Here is a 16955-nt window from a genome sequence, read left to right on the forward strand (position 1 = left end):
CTAAAAAAAAAAACATCTAAAAATTAACTTTAACGATCACTGTGAAAATTTAAAATAATAACAACATTGATTTAGTAGATCTATCCACGGATGGTATTAATTCTAGATCTATTACGTTGACTCGTTGGAAAGATGTCTTTTTAATCAACTAATGTAAACATGCTCATTATGTATTTAGGTCGGTGCACAGGTCAAACGATCAAAGTTTATGTATACACTAATACTAATAGTAGTTTATTGGCGGAAACATTGACGCCGTGAACTTTCCATTTAATTTAGACTAACTCACATCTATCTATGTATATATAGATATATATATCTATATGTGTAGACTATAAGTTATATTTTGTTATTCCCAATGTATTCGTCTTTGTCGACTAGAATCTAGAATAATGAAAACATAGACCTAAATCTAGATAGATCTAGTTATAGAATGAATAAATCTATCATCTTTGTGATTATGGGAGTGTGTGGAAGTGGCAAGTAAGTTTAATATTACTGTTAGGAAAAGGAATGGCTATTATTTATAAATAGAAAAACAAAACGTAATGAAATACTCAGAAAGACATAAAGATAGAGGCGCATTTATTCCATACGCTAGAACAAATTTGTACTAGTGCTCCTTCTTCCCTATTGCCATCCGTTAGAGAATGGAATGGGTTGCCTGCCAGGAAAACCAATGACTTAATTTGGCAGAGTTTGTAAGTCAAAATTGACTAACATGCATGACTTTTAGTTTTAGATTGACGTGCGAAATGCGTAGGACGTAATTGTCTTATTTTTTAAGTAACGTCTGTAATATATAAGATAATATCTAATCTAAATACTGTAAACTATATACCATAGGCCCTAAATAGATCTAAACCTAGACGTATAGTATAGAGATATTATTAAACTAGCTCTACTATTGTAACCAGTAATGAATATTCATGGCTCGCGGGCCAACTCCAGCTCAGTGGAATATATTTATTGAAAGATTGAATCTGTCCATAACAATTTTAAAAATATTTAAAGTTTTAAATTTTAAATAGATAGGCCCCTATATAATAATAACAATACCCGATTACACTCATTAAAATATTTAAATAGGAGCTGATCTTTTCTGTCACGAGAACAAATTAAATTTTAGATATATGCCTATTGAAAATATATGGGTGCCATTTAAGAACTCAAACAACTTGTTTTATCTGGAATGAAGAAAAAATAACGTATTCTACCAAATCTTATAGTCTAATTATGCTACCAAAAGTGCTGCTAGCTTAACAGGTATCTATTATTATTAATATGGCCTTCTTAAACGGGAAGCCACTAAACGGATCATATCATTTGGAAATATATATGGGCAATAGCTATGGTTGGAACTATGTCGCCCACGCAGCAGTTCCTCCTTCTCCACGAAGAACGGCAAGTAGCCTACCGATACAGTTAGGGATCAGTGGCGTCGCAGGCTCTATCAGGGTGTAGCTCTGTGTGCTGCAAACTGCGTAAGGGTTGCCGGCTCCTGATTTTTCCTTAGTGTTGAATCTCGAAACATTTCCCATGTTTGAGTATAGATCTAGGTGAAAGGCAGCAGAGGTTTCAATTCTTCCACCGAAGGGGGGAGGGAGGTACAAAAAGGTCCCATTGTTTTTTTTTTATCTAACATTAATTAGTTATCAAGAGAAAAATAATCACTATAAATTGTATAAAAATGTAGTCTTTTTTTTTAAATATTTTTTTATGTTTTTCTTGTTTGAAAGTAATGTTTTTATTCTTTCTAGTGGTTTGTTATCTGTAATTAACTTAAACGTTGTTAGTCACTATAAGAGTTATCCAGAAGTTATTTCCTTGTCACCATAACATGAATCATATTTTTGTCAATACCACTTGAAACCTAAGTTTAAAATAAATTAATACTTCAAACTTTACTATTTACACCATAATAACTTTATCACTTTCTTTCTTCTTAATAGAACAACAGTTGCTGGGAAATTATCTAAAGAGGTAAAAACAATAAAAAGCGATGATACTGCAATATTATATAGCTAAACTAAGCTAATATCTATCTATCTATCTATCTATCTATCTATCTATCTATCTATCTATCTATCTATCTATCTATCTATCTATCTATCTGTCTGTCTGTCTGTCTGTCTACCTAGCTACGCACCTACTTCCCTATCTATCTATCTATCTATCTATCTATCTATCTATCTATCTATCTATCTATCTATATATATATATATATATATATATATATATATATATATATATATATATATATAGCCTATCATCTATCTGTGGAATTATTTTCAAATAACCTGATAACATTACACATATATAATAAAATTGTTTTTGGTTTTTAATTATTCGGTCCGTATAAATGGCTGGTCCAGTTAACCCAATTCTACTTTAAAAAGCTTTTTTTTTTTCTTTTTTTTTTTTTTGCATAGGCCTAACCCCATCTAACTTTTTAAACTATTAATATCAATTGATATTTGTCTAATTTGTTGAAGGATATATTGGCGGTTAATTGCTATGATGGCTAAACAAAACACCCTGACTAACCCTTACGTTTGCTAGGCCGTGACTGTTGTCTATATGGTGACGAGTTTATTTGTCGTGACCTCCTAGATGAAGATGTTTGTTTTTTTCCCCGCCAAATGAATAAAAGACATTTTAAAAAGTTATCCTCAAGCGCAAGAGGATTTTACAGCGAAAGTTTTCAACGATTATGGCTGTAATATACTAAGTCAATTCATAACCTTAGAAACAAGGCTTTATTTCAATAAAACACGACTGATACACACAATAACACAGTACAGACTGGTCACGATTCACAGACTACGATAATGCGAACACGATTACAAATACTAGCACGATTACAAGCACGGGTAACACACAAGTTCATTTAACGATCACTCCATTCACCCCTCCTTTATTTCTTTCTGGGTCTTAGGTTATAACCATGCGTATGAAGGGAAGGATCCGGAGGTATCTCTGGCGTAGACTTTTCTCCTTGCAAGTCGTAACTGTCCTGTACGGGACTCGAGTCAATATTGGCCTCTGGCATTGGGTGGCTCCCCTGTGAGTCACTGATGACTTCTGGCTGGTTGTACATCATTGGGGTGGGACTCTGTGAATTACTGATAGTTTCAGGCCCGTAGCGACTCCCTGGTGAGAGATCCAAAGAGTCACCGACCTCTTGAGGCAGAATACCGTTCTCTGGTTCGAAATAGTCGTTCGTGGAACTTTCCTTTCCATATACGATTTCCAAACGGCCGGGAGGAGACAGTGTCGCTTAGACCCATTGGTACAAGAGGTTGAACTTATTAGCTGCAACCTTTGGCGCCAGGTGCCTAAGCGACACTGTCTCCTCCCGGCCGTTTGGAAATCGTATAATATATAATCGTGATAGTTCCAACTTCCCTGAGTCCAATGCTAATAAAATAGCCTGCCACAATGTTTTATTCAGCTTTTCTATTTGCCCATTTCCTTTGGCATTATATGGCGTTGTCCTGCTAGTGGCTATGCCCTTAGAATGTAGATATTCTGTAGTTTCTGTGGACATAAATGATGTGCCACGATCAGAGTGGATGTAACTGGGTGTTCCAAAGAGGAAAAATAACTGGTCGAAGCACTTTATTACTGTCTTAGATGTCATATCAGGACAGGGAAAAGCAAATGGAAACCGCGAATATTCGTCAATCATTGTTAACAAATACTTGTTGCGAGTAGCTGAAGGCAAAGGACCTTTAAAGTCAACACTTATTCTTTCAAACGGCTGTGTGGCCTTGATGAGCGTACCTGCAAATTCCTTATAGAATTGCGGTTTAATTCTATTGCAGGTTCTGCATTGTTGAATGGTCTGTCTGACCTCTTCAACCGAGAAGGGTAAGTTCTTTGACCTGACATAATGTAGAAGTCTAGTGACACCTGGATGACACAGGTAGTCATGGTACATCTTCAGGCTACTTTGTTTTGTCATGGTTGCACAGTGCCCTCTAGACAAGGTGTCTGCTGCTGTGTTGGCGTTCCCAGGTCTATACTGTATATCAAACTTGAAGTTTGCCAGTTCCAGTTTCCACCTTTGTATCTTATCGTTTTTAATTTTCTTGTCATGAGTGTCTTTCAATATGTATGAAATAGACCGCTGGTCCGTAATAAGGGTAAAATGATTGCCACACAAATAATGCTTCCATTTGCGTATGGCTTCAATTATTGCAGTGGCTTCTTTCTCTATGGCAGATTGATGCCTTTCAGTAGGTGAAAGAGTTCTAGAGAAGAATGCAATAGGTCTTCCCTCCTGATTTAAAGTGGCAGCTACTGCGATGTCAGAAGCGTCAGTTTCCACAATTAGAGGATGGTCATACTTTATGGTGAAAATTGCTGCTTTCTGCAATTCTTCTTTCAAGTCTTCCAACGCTGTTTTTACTTCTGTAGGTACAGGAAAAATTTGATTTTTCATTATAGGATACATTTTGTCGGAGAAATTTGGTATCCAGTGAGCATAATATGCCAAAAGTCCTACAATCCTTTTCTGAGACTTCAGATCTTTTGGAGGTGGCAAATCTCGCAGAGCTTGAATCTATCAGGGTCCGGCTTCAAATGCCCTTTGGATATTTCATATCCAAGCAGCTTTACCTTCTTAGTAGCAAATACACTTTTACTTTCGTTGAAAGTTATTCCGTGTTCCAGAGCTACCTTCTGAAAATGCAACAGATTTTTGTTATGGGAGTCTACATCTGTACCACATATTGTTACATTGTCGACATAGGCAAACGTGTCAGACAACTTTTCTTTTTCTATAATAGTGTCTATGGTTTTCTGGAAGCAAGCTACACCGTTAGTGACCCCAAAGGGTATTCTGCAAAACTGGTAGAGTTTACCACAGGCTTCGAAGGCTGTGTATTTCTTTTCGCTCTGTTGGATAGGTATCTGGTGATAAGCACTCTCCAGATCCAATGTGCTAAAGATTTCATACCTGGAAATTTTCTCCACCATTTCATCCACTCTAGGCATGGGGTAAGCGTCCAGGTAAGTAAATCTATTTATAGTTTGGCTATAATCAACGACCATTCGCTTTTTGTGCCTCTCATTGGTCGTGACAAGGACTTGAGCTCTCCAAGGTGATTTGGAAGGTTCAATGATACCGTTTCGTATCAATTTCTCAACTTCAGATTTAATAAATTGTGTGTCTTGGAAGGAGTAACGACGAGATTTAGTAGCAATAGGTCTGCAATCAGGGGATAAATTTGCAAACAATTGTGGTGCCTCTACCTTAACAGCATTGAGCGAGCAGACATGAAATGCAGGTCGACCACCGTTGAATGGAATTATCAGTTCTTTGTGTAATGTGAGGAAATCTAACCCAAGCACTACATCAGTGCAAAGTTCATCTAGTAACGAAAGTTTGAATTGATTGTAAACTTCCCCTTTGTATTTTAGTGATGCAAACGTGTGGCCTCTTGTGACGCTTGACAGTTGAGATGACGCCATAGAAATTTTGTGCTTTGAACGTGTCACTGACCAATCGTACTCTCTTGGTATGTTTGAAGAAATGTAGCTTTCCCCGCTACCTGTATCAATTAGGGCTTTTAGGTTCACGCCATTTACAGAGATGTGTACTGTTGATTTAGTTAAACCAGGTACAGACGAAGTAGCAATTAGTGATGTTAGATGTGTAGAGTCCTTAATGCAGCTACAATCTTTACAAGATTGTCTTTTAATCTCGTGGCTAGGAGATGTTTTGACTTTTGTTTTGGTTATAGGAGTGTTGCGAGACCTGCAAACCTTCGAAAAATGTCCATTTTTCCCGCACGAATGACACATGCAGTCTTTGGCAGGGCATTTCGCTCTGAGATGCCGACTACCTCCGCAAAAGAAACATTTAGTATTCACTGTTGCGATTGTTTCTGAGTCCACCATTTCTTCGGTTGAGATTGCCGATGACGAAAGAGATGACTCTACCAATTGAGACGGAGTACTAAATGAACTGGATTCTTTTTGGGCCATGTCGAGAGTCTTGGCAATATCTAAAGCCATTTTCAAGTCAAGGGATCTTTTCTCAAGTAGCCTCTGTCTAATTACACTCGAACGCATGCCGCTAACAAAGGCATCGCGAATGGCGTCCTCTTCATTTTTGTCAGCACTGACAGCTCGGAACTGACAATCTCTGGCCATCACTCTCAGCTTGTGTACAAATTGATCAAGACTTTGATCGACTTCTTGTTTGCAAGTTGCAAGCAAATGTCTGGCCAATGTTTCATTAGGGGCCTTCACAAATAAATTCTCAAGAATAGATTTTGCTTCTGAGTATTTAGAACAGGTAGAAATGTACTGATATAAGGATGGAGACACAAAGTTGCATAGCAGGTCAAACTGTTCGCTTTCACTAGCCCCTACCTTCGTTGCGAATCTGTCAAAACAAGAAATCCAATGTTTCCATGTAACTGAAGCATTAGTTGAACTAGGATCAGCATCCAGTCTATTGGGACGCAAAAACTTGTCCATTTAAGAATGGTTTTATTGAAATAAATTGTAATATACTAAGTCAATTCATAACCTTAGAAACAAGGCTTTATTTCAATAAAACACGACTGATACACACAATAACACAGTACAGACTGGTCACGATTCACAGACTACGATAATGCGAACACGATTACAAATACTAGCACGATTACAAGCACGGGTAACACACAAGTTCATTTAACGATCACTCCAATGGCCTACTATCGCGACGTCACCACTCGTTGAATTTGCGAGTTCGTAATTTCGTACTAGAATTAGTAGAATATATATAGCTCCTGGATTTCAGAATTGATTTAGAGTAGTCCAGAACTATCTCGATTCAGGAGTCTAGAAACATCGGAAGATAAACAGGCCTATAAGGGGAGTCCAGAAACACCGGGACTAGGTTAGTTGACAAAGTAAAAAGAAAAAAAGCAAAGATCCCCTATCAGACCATGTGGTCTATAGGGCAGATGATGTAATGATCATCTGTTTCTGTGGCCAACGGTTAACGATGGTGTCATGTGGCCAGCACAACGACCAACCGCCTTTACTCTAGCTTCCCCAAAATAAAGTTTTTATAGCAAAAAATATGTTACGTGTATTTCATTATTTATTTCTATAATTTTGGATTATTATAATTGGTGAGGTTACTTTGTTGATACTGTAGCCTATATGGCGTTTTAACTATTTAGATCTAGAACTCAAGTTATAGTTTCAACTCCGTTGTTTAAGTGTAGGCCTTTAATTTCTATCAGCCTCCGTCGCATTCAAGTGAGAACAGTTAAGACGCTACATCGTGACGCTTCTCGTGTCAATGCATTAATGAGGACAACCGTAGGCCTATGTCTTTTTGAAAAAAGGCTTTTATGTTAGATGGATATTTACCTTTTACCATTAGTCTGTTAGACCGTTGGGGCACCATGCAAGATTCTTCGACCGACTTTCTCCATTCCTCTCTCTGTCTTTTGCCTTTCAATGGCGAGCCCTGAAGATCTTGTAATATGGCCATAGATTTTTAGCGATAGTTAGCAGGTTATCATGAGGGTTCAATCGCTGCAGTAACCCTATCTCTAATCTCTTGGCTTGTGATGCAGTCTTTGAATGTGATACCTAGGATCCTTCTGTAGCATCTCAATTCCATTGCAATGATCCTCCTCTCTGCAGTCAGCGATAATGTAACATGAATATTTAGCTGGGGATTTTGTCATAGGCCTATGTTACATACATCGGTCAATGTAAAAATAAATATAAAAAATCGATAAATCAACATTTTTAACCTCATTATGTTAGTTATTCTTGTTTTTGAATGCAATCAAAAGTGGCTATAAGCTAGAAATACATTGAATTTTTTAGAAAAATAAAGTCCTAAGGAAAATCAATTTGCTTAGTCGTGTTCTTTATTGTGTTCAACTTTATTTGATCTTTTTTTTTTTAATTCAACGCAATGCATTTAAATGAAAACGAATTTTCGTTCTCTTCAGATTCATTGCTCTTATCGAGATGCCGACAACTTTCATAGTGAGGAAAATAAGAAAAAAATGGCCTCGGGCTACCCTTTAACTGATGAGGTTGGCTTATTTACATATATTTATTCACATAAAAAAATACAGATTAATCTTGATTGATACAAATCATAGAATTAATAGTCCTAATATTATCAAACCTATGTAAGCCTAATACTTACTTGAAATATAAATTTTATGCCAATTGTTTTTACCTTTTTAAAAAAAAAACAAGGTCACAGAGACAGTTTGTGTAGAAACACAAACTCAAATCGGCCCCCGAAGTGATCTACCCAGGCAGGTATCAACATTTTCAGAAAGAACATCTGAATTATTATAAGTGGAGGACATACTAAAGAGTCCCCAGTGTTTGTTACTATTAATAGAGAATTGTTGTAAAAGTGGTATAAAACTGCTTGCATAAATTATCTTTAAAAAATTTGATTTTTCGCTTTTAGAAAATAAAAAAAGTAGCCGTTACATCAGAACTTTGAATGGACTAGAATATTATGATGTCGGATTTTCACTATTTTTTCTAGTTTACGAGATCTAAACGGGACGGACGAACAGACTTTTCACACAAAACTAGTAGCGCTAAAAAACTATCATCGTATTTGTGAATTTTAATCTATTTTGCAACAATATAATTCAATTTTAGCTGCTTTTAATCATTAAAATTACTAATGATTGATGCATAGGCCCCTATATATAGGCCCTAACTAGGCCTATGCATAGCTGTATATAGGCTAACTATGCATATCTAGCCTACATAGGCTATAGGCCTAGCTATGATTTAGAATTTAATTAGATACTTAACAACTTTTTAAACTCTTTGTCTTATCACTCTATTTTTTTTTATTGTCAAAAGGATAGAATACCTTGGCTCCTCGCTATATACGGTTACATAAAAAGGTAAGATAAAAAAAAATGCACATACCAGTATTTTTTTTAACATAAATTAATAATTGTGGTGCCAATACTAATTTGTACATAACTTTTTTTTCATATAGGCATAAGTGCACGTATCATATTAATATATGATTTACTTATTAAATCTCGATATTCCTACAAATGGAATCAATTTCTAGTTAATATTATTATGCCTTTATAAATTCCACCTCCCTTTTCACAGTTTATCAGATTCTAATACACCAGGTATTGTAACTTGCTCGGCGCTGAAACGAAAGTATAGGGACATTTTGGTATTTGGCGAGGACGCTTTAAGAAAGGAACATGCTGGCACTCAGGAGAACGGTTGCCCTGTACTCTTTGTCTACCTCAAAGGCTCACCTACATTGATTTCTGCCCGTCTAAAGGAGCGCAAAGGTCACTTCATGCCCGCCGAACTCCTCCAGTCACAGATTGACATACTAGAGGAGCCTGATGAGTTCGAAAGACATGTAACAGTTGATATAGACTGCTCTGTGGATACCATTGTTTCTAGTATAATAAAACATATCAAATAGATTCAGACTTCAGCAGAGTTGTGTGTGTATGTGTTTTCGTTATTGCACTCTTGTTTTGTTTTGATTGTTGATTGCTCGTTTTCATTGGATCTTCCGAGATTGATAGAATTCTGGGACGGTTAGCTATTGCATGTGTTAATAACAAGTGGTGTGACCACGTAAGAAGTGAACATGAAAGTATTTTTTATTTGCTTCACATGGGAGAAATAAATCATAAATTACTATTAGAACACGTTTAAATATTTCAGAGGTTCTCAGTTTTTTTTTTACCCGGGGATCCCTCTTCTACAGTCAAAACTTGCCCACTGACACCTAAGTGAAAAAGCGACATAGATGCATAGAGAACTCAATAGATGTTTTAGGAACAAATGTTTTTGTTCATAAAAAATTCTCCTCTTGTTTAGTAGTCCAAAAAAAAAATCGAAACAGGACGTTTTGGCGCAAAATGTTTAGATCACATCGTTTATGTTCATTGTATTATTTCTTTAAAAGTAAATGATACATGCCTATGTTGTGATTGTGTCTAACTAACGTATTAACATTGGTTAGGCCAATATTAGCATATGCATCATTTGTTTGGAACCTCAACTTAAGAAAACATAAAGAAACTGGAACAGACACAAAATAGAGCAGTGAGATTCAGAGTAACACAATTAGTAAAATCACCAATTATAAAATGCCTTCAGGATAGAAGACTTTAAAGTAAAGTAGCAATAATACATAAAACACTGAACTATAATCTTCAAATACAAAACGAAAACCTAATAAAATACTCAGAAAGACACATAGATAAAGATGTCACGTCCCTAGTGACACCTCATTGTTTACAAATGAGGACATTGTACCTATCTCAAATCAGGTCAGCGTACCCACGCTTAAATGCCAGAAAGATGCCGATTAAAACTTAGCTCAAGACTACAGCAGGGAAACAAAATTAGCATAGCTTAAGTTACAAACACAGTTCCTAGTGACACCTCATTGTTCACAAAATGAGGACATTGTACCTATTTCAAATCAGGTCAGCGCACTCACGCTTTAATGCCAGAAAGACGCCGATTAAAGCTTAGTTCAAGGCTACAGCAGGGAAACATAATTAACGTAGGTTAAATTACAAAAACAATTAAAAGGAAAATTAAATGTAAACGGGTCAAGGAGTCAAGGATGGGTATTGAATTGTCACTGTTCTTTATCCTAAAGAAAGATATAAAAGGCGGACTGTTAGCTTGAGACGAGAGAGTTAGACTTAGTAGTCGCTAGTTTTTAAAGTAAATATTTACTCATTTTATTGAACATTTCACTGAATCCTGTATCTGTTATATATATATCTTTGTACATACATTTATTGTTTCAAGTTCAAGTTTTAAATAATTAAAACTAAAGAAAACATATCAGCACTTTGTTACTTCATTACTTGTTAAAGTGTTTGAACTATAATCAAGGCACCTCCGAACCCACATATGTCACAAGTTTATAGTATCAAGATCTGCCAGTTAAATAAACATAATAAACACGTGACATAAATTGACACCTCCGACGGCTGTATGTACAACGAATTTATTCATCAACGTGATAACTACTACAGGATCAATACTTTCATCTGGCAACCTTTGACGTCTGCCACGATAACCAACCTGCATCGAAACAACTCTTTGACAGTTGTGTTGCATCAAACTAGAACTACAGACGATAGTTCTACGTCACAACTCAGCCTCTCACTACGACGAAAACTTCACGTTCAAGTCTACTACATGTCTTTATGACAAGGTCAGTACAACCTTACGTCATTTTACAGGCTTGATCTATCAACTTAGATCGCCTTGTATATTTACTTACTAGTAATTGTTTTCCATATTGCCTAATCAAGCGGAAACTATTATTTACTGTCACTCACAAGTGATCAGAAATCATCATCTTATAACGACGATTTATAAGGTGAAACATTGAACTATTGTGTATCTTCTAAATAAAAATAACCTAAGAACATTTCAATTGAAGTATATTCAAGTCTACTTTTGAGTAACGACAATCATTTAGACTCAACCAACAATTTAACAAGTACAAGACTACTTGCTACTGAATTACCATGGCAGCTAAAATGTTGACACTTCAAGATTTTCTCGAGATGGCCAAAGAATTAGCCATGCCTAAACCAGAAAGACTACAATGGGCAAAGCAAGAACTTGAAGAACATAAAAATGAAGTATTAGCACAACGAAAAGAAGAGATGGAGCACGAACTCCGTATCAAAGAAGAAGAACGCCTTATAAAAGAAAAAGACATACAATTAGCTCAGGCACAAAAAGAAGCAGCGAATGCCCAACAAAAGTCTGCAGGTTTTGACAAATATAAACAAATGTCAAAAATGGCAAATTTTCAAGAATCCAAAGACAATATTGATTCTTATCTGATGCGTTTTGAAGAATTAGCAAAAGCATCAGGTCTACCTGAAGAACAATACTCTAGAACTCTCATGAGCCTTCTTACGGGTAAAGCCATAGACATTTGCATTCAACTTCCAGCGCACGAACTAGACAACTATAGCAATGTCAAAGAAGCACTCCTGAGACAGTATGGCGCTACACAAGACGCATACAGAAAAAAGTTCTATACAGAAAGGCCTCGACAAGAAGATGATCCATTAATATTTATATCAAACATGACCATGTGGTTTGATAGGTGGATCTCCTTGTCAAAAATAGAAAATTCATACGAAAATCTGAGAGAGCATGTCATCATAGATGCCATTACACATGCACACTCAGAAGATATTCAATCGTTTATCATTGAAAGACAACCAAAAGACATTCAAACTTTGACTCAAATAGTACGACAATACAGGGCAGCATATCCAAACAAACCTATTAAACAGTCTGCAGAAGAAAATTTCATCTGTTATACCAAAGAAACCAGAACACCACGATTCTCAAGACCAGAAAAAACGCCAATATGTACAAACTGTAATTTCAAAGGACATTATGCTTCACAATGTAAAACCAGAGACATAGAATGCAGTTACTGTCATCTTAAAGGTCACTACGCAAACGAATGTAGAAAGAAACAAAACAACTTAAGTGACAGATCCAAAGAAAAACAAGCATCCAGGTACCAGCCACAATCTACAAGAAATTAAAACTATGGTAATCAAAACAAATTCTACAACAGAAAACCTAGATCTGACCACACAACAATGACTATAGTTACAAAGTCTAAAGGTCTAGAATACTATCCAGGTTTAGTTGGAAACCAGAAAGTGGAAGTGATCAGAGACACAGGCTCGACATCCGTGGTCGTACATTCAAAATTTGTTAAGACTCATCAATACACAGGCAAATATGTTGCGGCTACAGCTTTCAATGGTACAGTCAGCAATCTACCTGTAGCAGAAATTAACATTACAACACCTTTCTACAGTGGTGATGTAGAAGCACTAGTATCAGACAATTTACCTGTAAATCTGTTGATTGGCAACATTAAAGGAGTTCGTGATTGCACTCAACGAGACCTACAAGACTGGTCGAAGCCATAAAAGTAAGCCAAGAATGTAATGCAGTCATTACAAGATCAATGACAAAAGAAAACATTGAATCAGAAAATCTACAGAATGAATCAAGCTCAAATCAACAAAATGACAACGCAACCAAAGAAACTACAGATCAAGAAACCACTAATCAAAATGAAATGACTAGCAATTCAAACATCCCGCCTGAATTCAACAATGAAGAATTTAAAGAAGAACAAAAGAAAGATCCTACTTTATCAAGGCTATACAAGAAAGCACAGACCAATATAAATCCAGAATCAAACAATGAACCATATCTTGACAACGGAATGCTAATGAAACGAAGCAAAAACAAAAATGAAATCATTGATCAAATAGTCGTGCCACAAACTTACAGAAAGACAATAATCAAATCGGGACACAGCAAACCTTTTTCTGGACATATGGCGGTATCCAGAACAAAGAAAAGAATTCTACAACATTTCTATTGGCCAAGCATAACGAAAGATGTGAAGAAGTTCGTCAGTACATGTCATATTTGTCAAATGAAAGGACCCATTCAAACTGTAGAACTCACAGACAAACCATTCCAGAAAGTCGCCATTGACATTATTGGACCCATACCAATTGAATCAGCAAGAAAGCATAAATACATACTTACTTTAGTTGATACATGTACAAGATGGCCAGAAGCAATACCATTAGTCAACATAACAGCTATTGACATTACCAGAGCTTTGTCAGAAATTTTCTCCAGAACCGGACTACCAGAGGTGATACTAAGCGACCGAGGGGGACAATTTACAGCGGAAATTACGAAAGCATTCATGGACATGTACAAAATAAGGATGAAATTTACAACGGCCTACCACCCACAGAGTAACGGGCTCTGCGAACGTATGAATTCTAGTTTGAAGCAAATCATATCAAAAATAGCAAATGACAACCCACAAAATTGGGATCTTTTAATACCAGCAGCACTTTTTGCTTACCGAGAAAGTCAACAAGAAACTACAGGTTTTTCTCCATTTGAAATGCTCTACGGCGCAAATCCGAGAGGACCTATGGCAGCACTAAAAGAATCATTAATGGCACCAAGACAGAATGCAACAGCAACAAAAACAGCATTTCAACATGTCATAGACACTCGAAATATGGTCATTCAAGCATGTCAAAAAGCTAAACAAGAAACAGCAAAAGCCAACATAGCTACCCAAAGACGAGTAAACGAAAGCAGAACTTTGAGAAAATTAGAACCAGGAGATAAAGTGAGACTATTATTGCCAGTTAAAAAGAACAAGTTTTTTAATCAGTGGCAAGGACCATTTTTAGTTACCAAGAAAGTCACAGACGTAGACTACGAAATTGAAATAAACAACAAAAAGAAAGTCTATCACATCAATATGCTTCATAAATATAATGAAGAAATGCAAGAAAATGAAACAGTGCAAGACACAATTACATGTTTGACTGTTCTTCAAGAAAGTGATTCAAATGATACACAAGAACTTATACTCCCGAATCCAATATCAACACAAACAGAATCATGGAAAGACATAAAATTGAACAATTTATCATGTCAAAGAAAGCAAGACGTATCAGAGATACTAAAGAATTACTCAGCAATTTTTACCGACGTTCCAGGCAAAACATCAGTTATTGAACATGAGATCAATTTGACTTGCGACAAACCAACAAAACAAAGACTATATCCAGTTCCAATACATTATAGAGACTTTCTACAAAAAGAAATCAACCAATTACTACAACAAGGCATAATTGAACATTCAAATTCGCCCTACGCAGCACCTATCCTACTTGTGAAACGACACAATGCTACAACACCTAGAATGTGTGTAGACTTTAGGCAACTCAACAAAATTACTTGCCTAGACTCTTACCCTATGCCAAATTCAGAAGATCTCATGACACAGTTTGCTGAAGCAAAATTTTTTACAAAAATAGATCTTTCAAGGGGATATTACCAAATTCCAATGAAAGAACAATGTAAACCATACACAGCTTTCACTACTGCATTTGGACTATTCCAATTGAACTACATGCCATTTGGTTTAGTCAATGCAAGTAGTACATTCAACAGAGCAATACACCGACTATTCGGACAAAGAAAAGAAACTGTTTCATATATAGACGACATATGTATCTTTCACAAATGTTGGGAAGAACATTTGCAAGGACTAAAAGAAATCTTTCATGAACTAAGACAGCATGGCTTCACTATCAAACCCAGCAAAATGGAACTAGCCATGAATGAAGTAACATTTTTAGGTTACAAAGTAAGCTACAACTCTTTAAAACCTCAAGATGAAATCATCAAGAGAATATTAGACATTCAAGTGCCTAAGACAAAGAAACAAATCAGGAGTATAATAGGACTATGTAATTTCTACCGATGTTTCATACCTAATTACACAACTCTCACATCGCCCTTGACAAACCTTACCAAGAAAGGTCAACCAAACAAAGTACTTCATTCACAAGAACTGGAAGACACTGTAACGAGAATCAAGGACACCTTTTCACACGAGTCCATTCTCAAGTTACCAGACCAAAACAAAACATTCCACCTTGCGACGGACGCGTCTTCCGAAGCGATCGGAGCCTGTTTAATGCAAGAGCACAATGGAACACTACATCCCGTGTTCTATATTAGCAGGAAATTGTTACCAGCGGAAACCAGATACTCTACAATTGAAAGAGAGTGTTTAGCGATAGTTTGGTCCATAAATCGCTTTACCAAGTATCTGTTAGGCAAACCATTCAACCTACTTACAGACCATTTTCCTCTCCAATTTCTAAACACTAGAAAACTGTCTAACAGCAGATTAACACGATGGAGTTTAATGCTAACAGACTACCAGTTCACAGTCAAAACAATCCCAGGGAAGCTGAACGTCCTAGCAGACACCCTGTCGAGATGTACTTAGATTACAACTACCAGTAACATAACTTGTACATTTTGTTTTGATTTAAAATTTGATTCATACATTGACTAAAAATGATTATATATGAAATGTATATGTATTTTAATATTTACATTGGATAGAAGTTTTCAAGTCTTATGACTATAATAATTTTTCTCGATATTTTTCCTGCATTTGCCATGCTTACATATGTTATTATTGTGAAGAACTCTAAAACTAGAATACTACATATTATTGAATATTATGACTGATTTTATACATGAAAGAAGTAACATCATTGTACGTTTGTAACATTATCATATATAAGATTGAGCGGTTGCAGTTCCGTTTTACTCAACATGCATCCCGCTTAGGAAGAGGGGGGTATATGTCACGTCCCTAGTGACACCTCATTGTTTACAAATGAGGACATTGTACCTATCTCAAATCAGGTCAGCGTACCCACGCTTAAATGCCAGAAAGACGCCGATTAAAGCTTAGTTCAAGGCTACAGCAGGGAAACATAATTAACGTAGGTTAAATTACAAAAACAATTAAAAGGAAAATTAAATGTAAACGGGTCAAGGAGTCAAGGATGGGTATTGAATTGTCACTGTTCTTTATCCTAAAGAAAGATATAAAAGGCGGACTGTTAGCTTGAGACGAGAGAGAGCGCTAGAAAGTTAGACTTAGTAGTCGCTAGTTTTTAAAGTAAATATTTACTCATTTTATTGAACATTTCACTGAATCCTGTATCTGTTATATATATATCTTTGTACATACATTTATTGTTTCAAGTTCAAGTTTTAAATAATTAAAACTAAAGAAAACATATCAGCACTTTGTTACTTCATTACTTGTTAAAGTGTTTGAACTATAATCAAGGCACCTCCGAACCCACATATGTCACACGTTTATAGTATCAAGATCTGCCAGTTAAATAAACGTAATAAACACGTGACAAAAGACAGATTCTTTGTTCCATATGCTAGAACAAATTCTTACAAATGCTCCTTCTTCCCTAGTGATATTAAAACACGGAATGTGTTACCTGAGACAGCCAGGAAAA

At 36.0% G+C, this 16955-nt stretch overlaps 3 protein-coding genes across 15 annotated transcripts in view; 2 read left to right on the forward strand and 1 right to left on the reverse strand.

Annotated features, from left to right (window-relative positions):
• The window catches only part of LOC106073548 (FERM domain-containing protein 5-like), a 34476-nt gene extending 33843 nt beyond the window's left edge, over positions 1-633 (reverse strand). For 3 of the 8 annotated variants that reach the window (XM_056025338.1, XM_056025351.1, XM_013234149.2), the window contains exon 1: positions 558-630. The gene's annotated coding sequence lies outside the window, so the exon portion shown is untranslated. Of the gene's footprint in view, positions 1-557 lie in introns of all 8 variants that reach the window. The other 5 variants (XM_013234197.2, XM_056025363.1, XM_056025366.1 and 2 more) reach the window with 4 other exon arrangements.
• On the forward strand, positions 3-9464 carry LOC106073613 (probable gluconokinase). 6 transcript variants are annotated; one of them, XM_056025414.1, is made up of 6 exons: positions 3-178; positions 1953-1983; positions 7977-8063; positions 8233-8298; positions 8866-8909; positions 9130-9464. In XM_056025414.1, exons 3-6 carry the CDS (start codon positions 8034-8036, stop codon positions 9461-9463), a joined length of 474 nt encoding a protein of 157 aa, XP_055881389.1. In that variant the 5' UTR covers positions 3-178; positions 1953-1983; positions 7977-8033; the 3' UTR covers position 9464. The 6 variants fall into 6 exon arrangements, with proteins under 6 accessions (XP_055881389.1, XP_055881354.1, XP_013089680.2 ...); XM_056025379.1 differs by lacking the exon at positions 3-178 and adding an exon at positions 264-483; XM_056025398.1 differs by lacking the exon at positions 3-178 and adding an exon at positions 761-1266.
• A 3563-nt stretch (positions 9465-13027) lies between these two features.
• Positions 13028-15910, forward strand: LOC129924299 (uncharacterized). Its single transcript, XM_056018557.1, has one exon. It carries the CDS (start codon positions 13028-13030, stop codon positions 15908-15910), a length of 2883 nt encoding a protein of 960 aa, XP_055874532.1.
• Positions 15911-16955: the final 1045 nt, after the last annotated feature.

The sequence above is a fragment of the Biomphalaria glabrata genome, chromosome 1 (assembly GCF_947242115.1).
Source record: "Biomphalaria glabrata chromosome 1, xgBioGlab47.1, whole genome shotgun sequence".
Lineage (NCBI taxonomy): Eukaryota > Metazoa > Mollusca > Gastropoda > Planorbidae > Biomphalaria > Biomphalaria glabrata.

Excerpts from the sequence above, each read along its gene's own strand:
- LOC106073613 (XM_056025379.1), top strand. The coding sequence starts at position 434 with ATGAATAAATCTATCATCTTTGTGATTATGGGAGTGTGTGGAAGTGGC. Across the intron at positions 484-1,952 it reads GGAGTGTGTGGAAGTGGCAA|AACAACAGTTGCTGGGAAAT; the intron begins GTAAGTTTAATA and ends TCTTCTTAATAG. Across the intron at positions 8,910-9,129 it reads ATATACGGTTACATAAAAAG|TTTATCAGATTCTAATACAC; the intron begins GTAAGATAAAAA and ends CCCTTTTCACAG.
- LOC129924299 (XM_056018557.1), top strand. The coding sequence starts at position 13,028 with ATGACAAAAGAAAACATTGAATCAGAAAATCTACAGAATGAATCAAGC.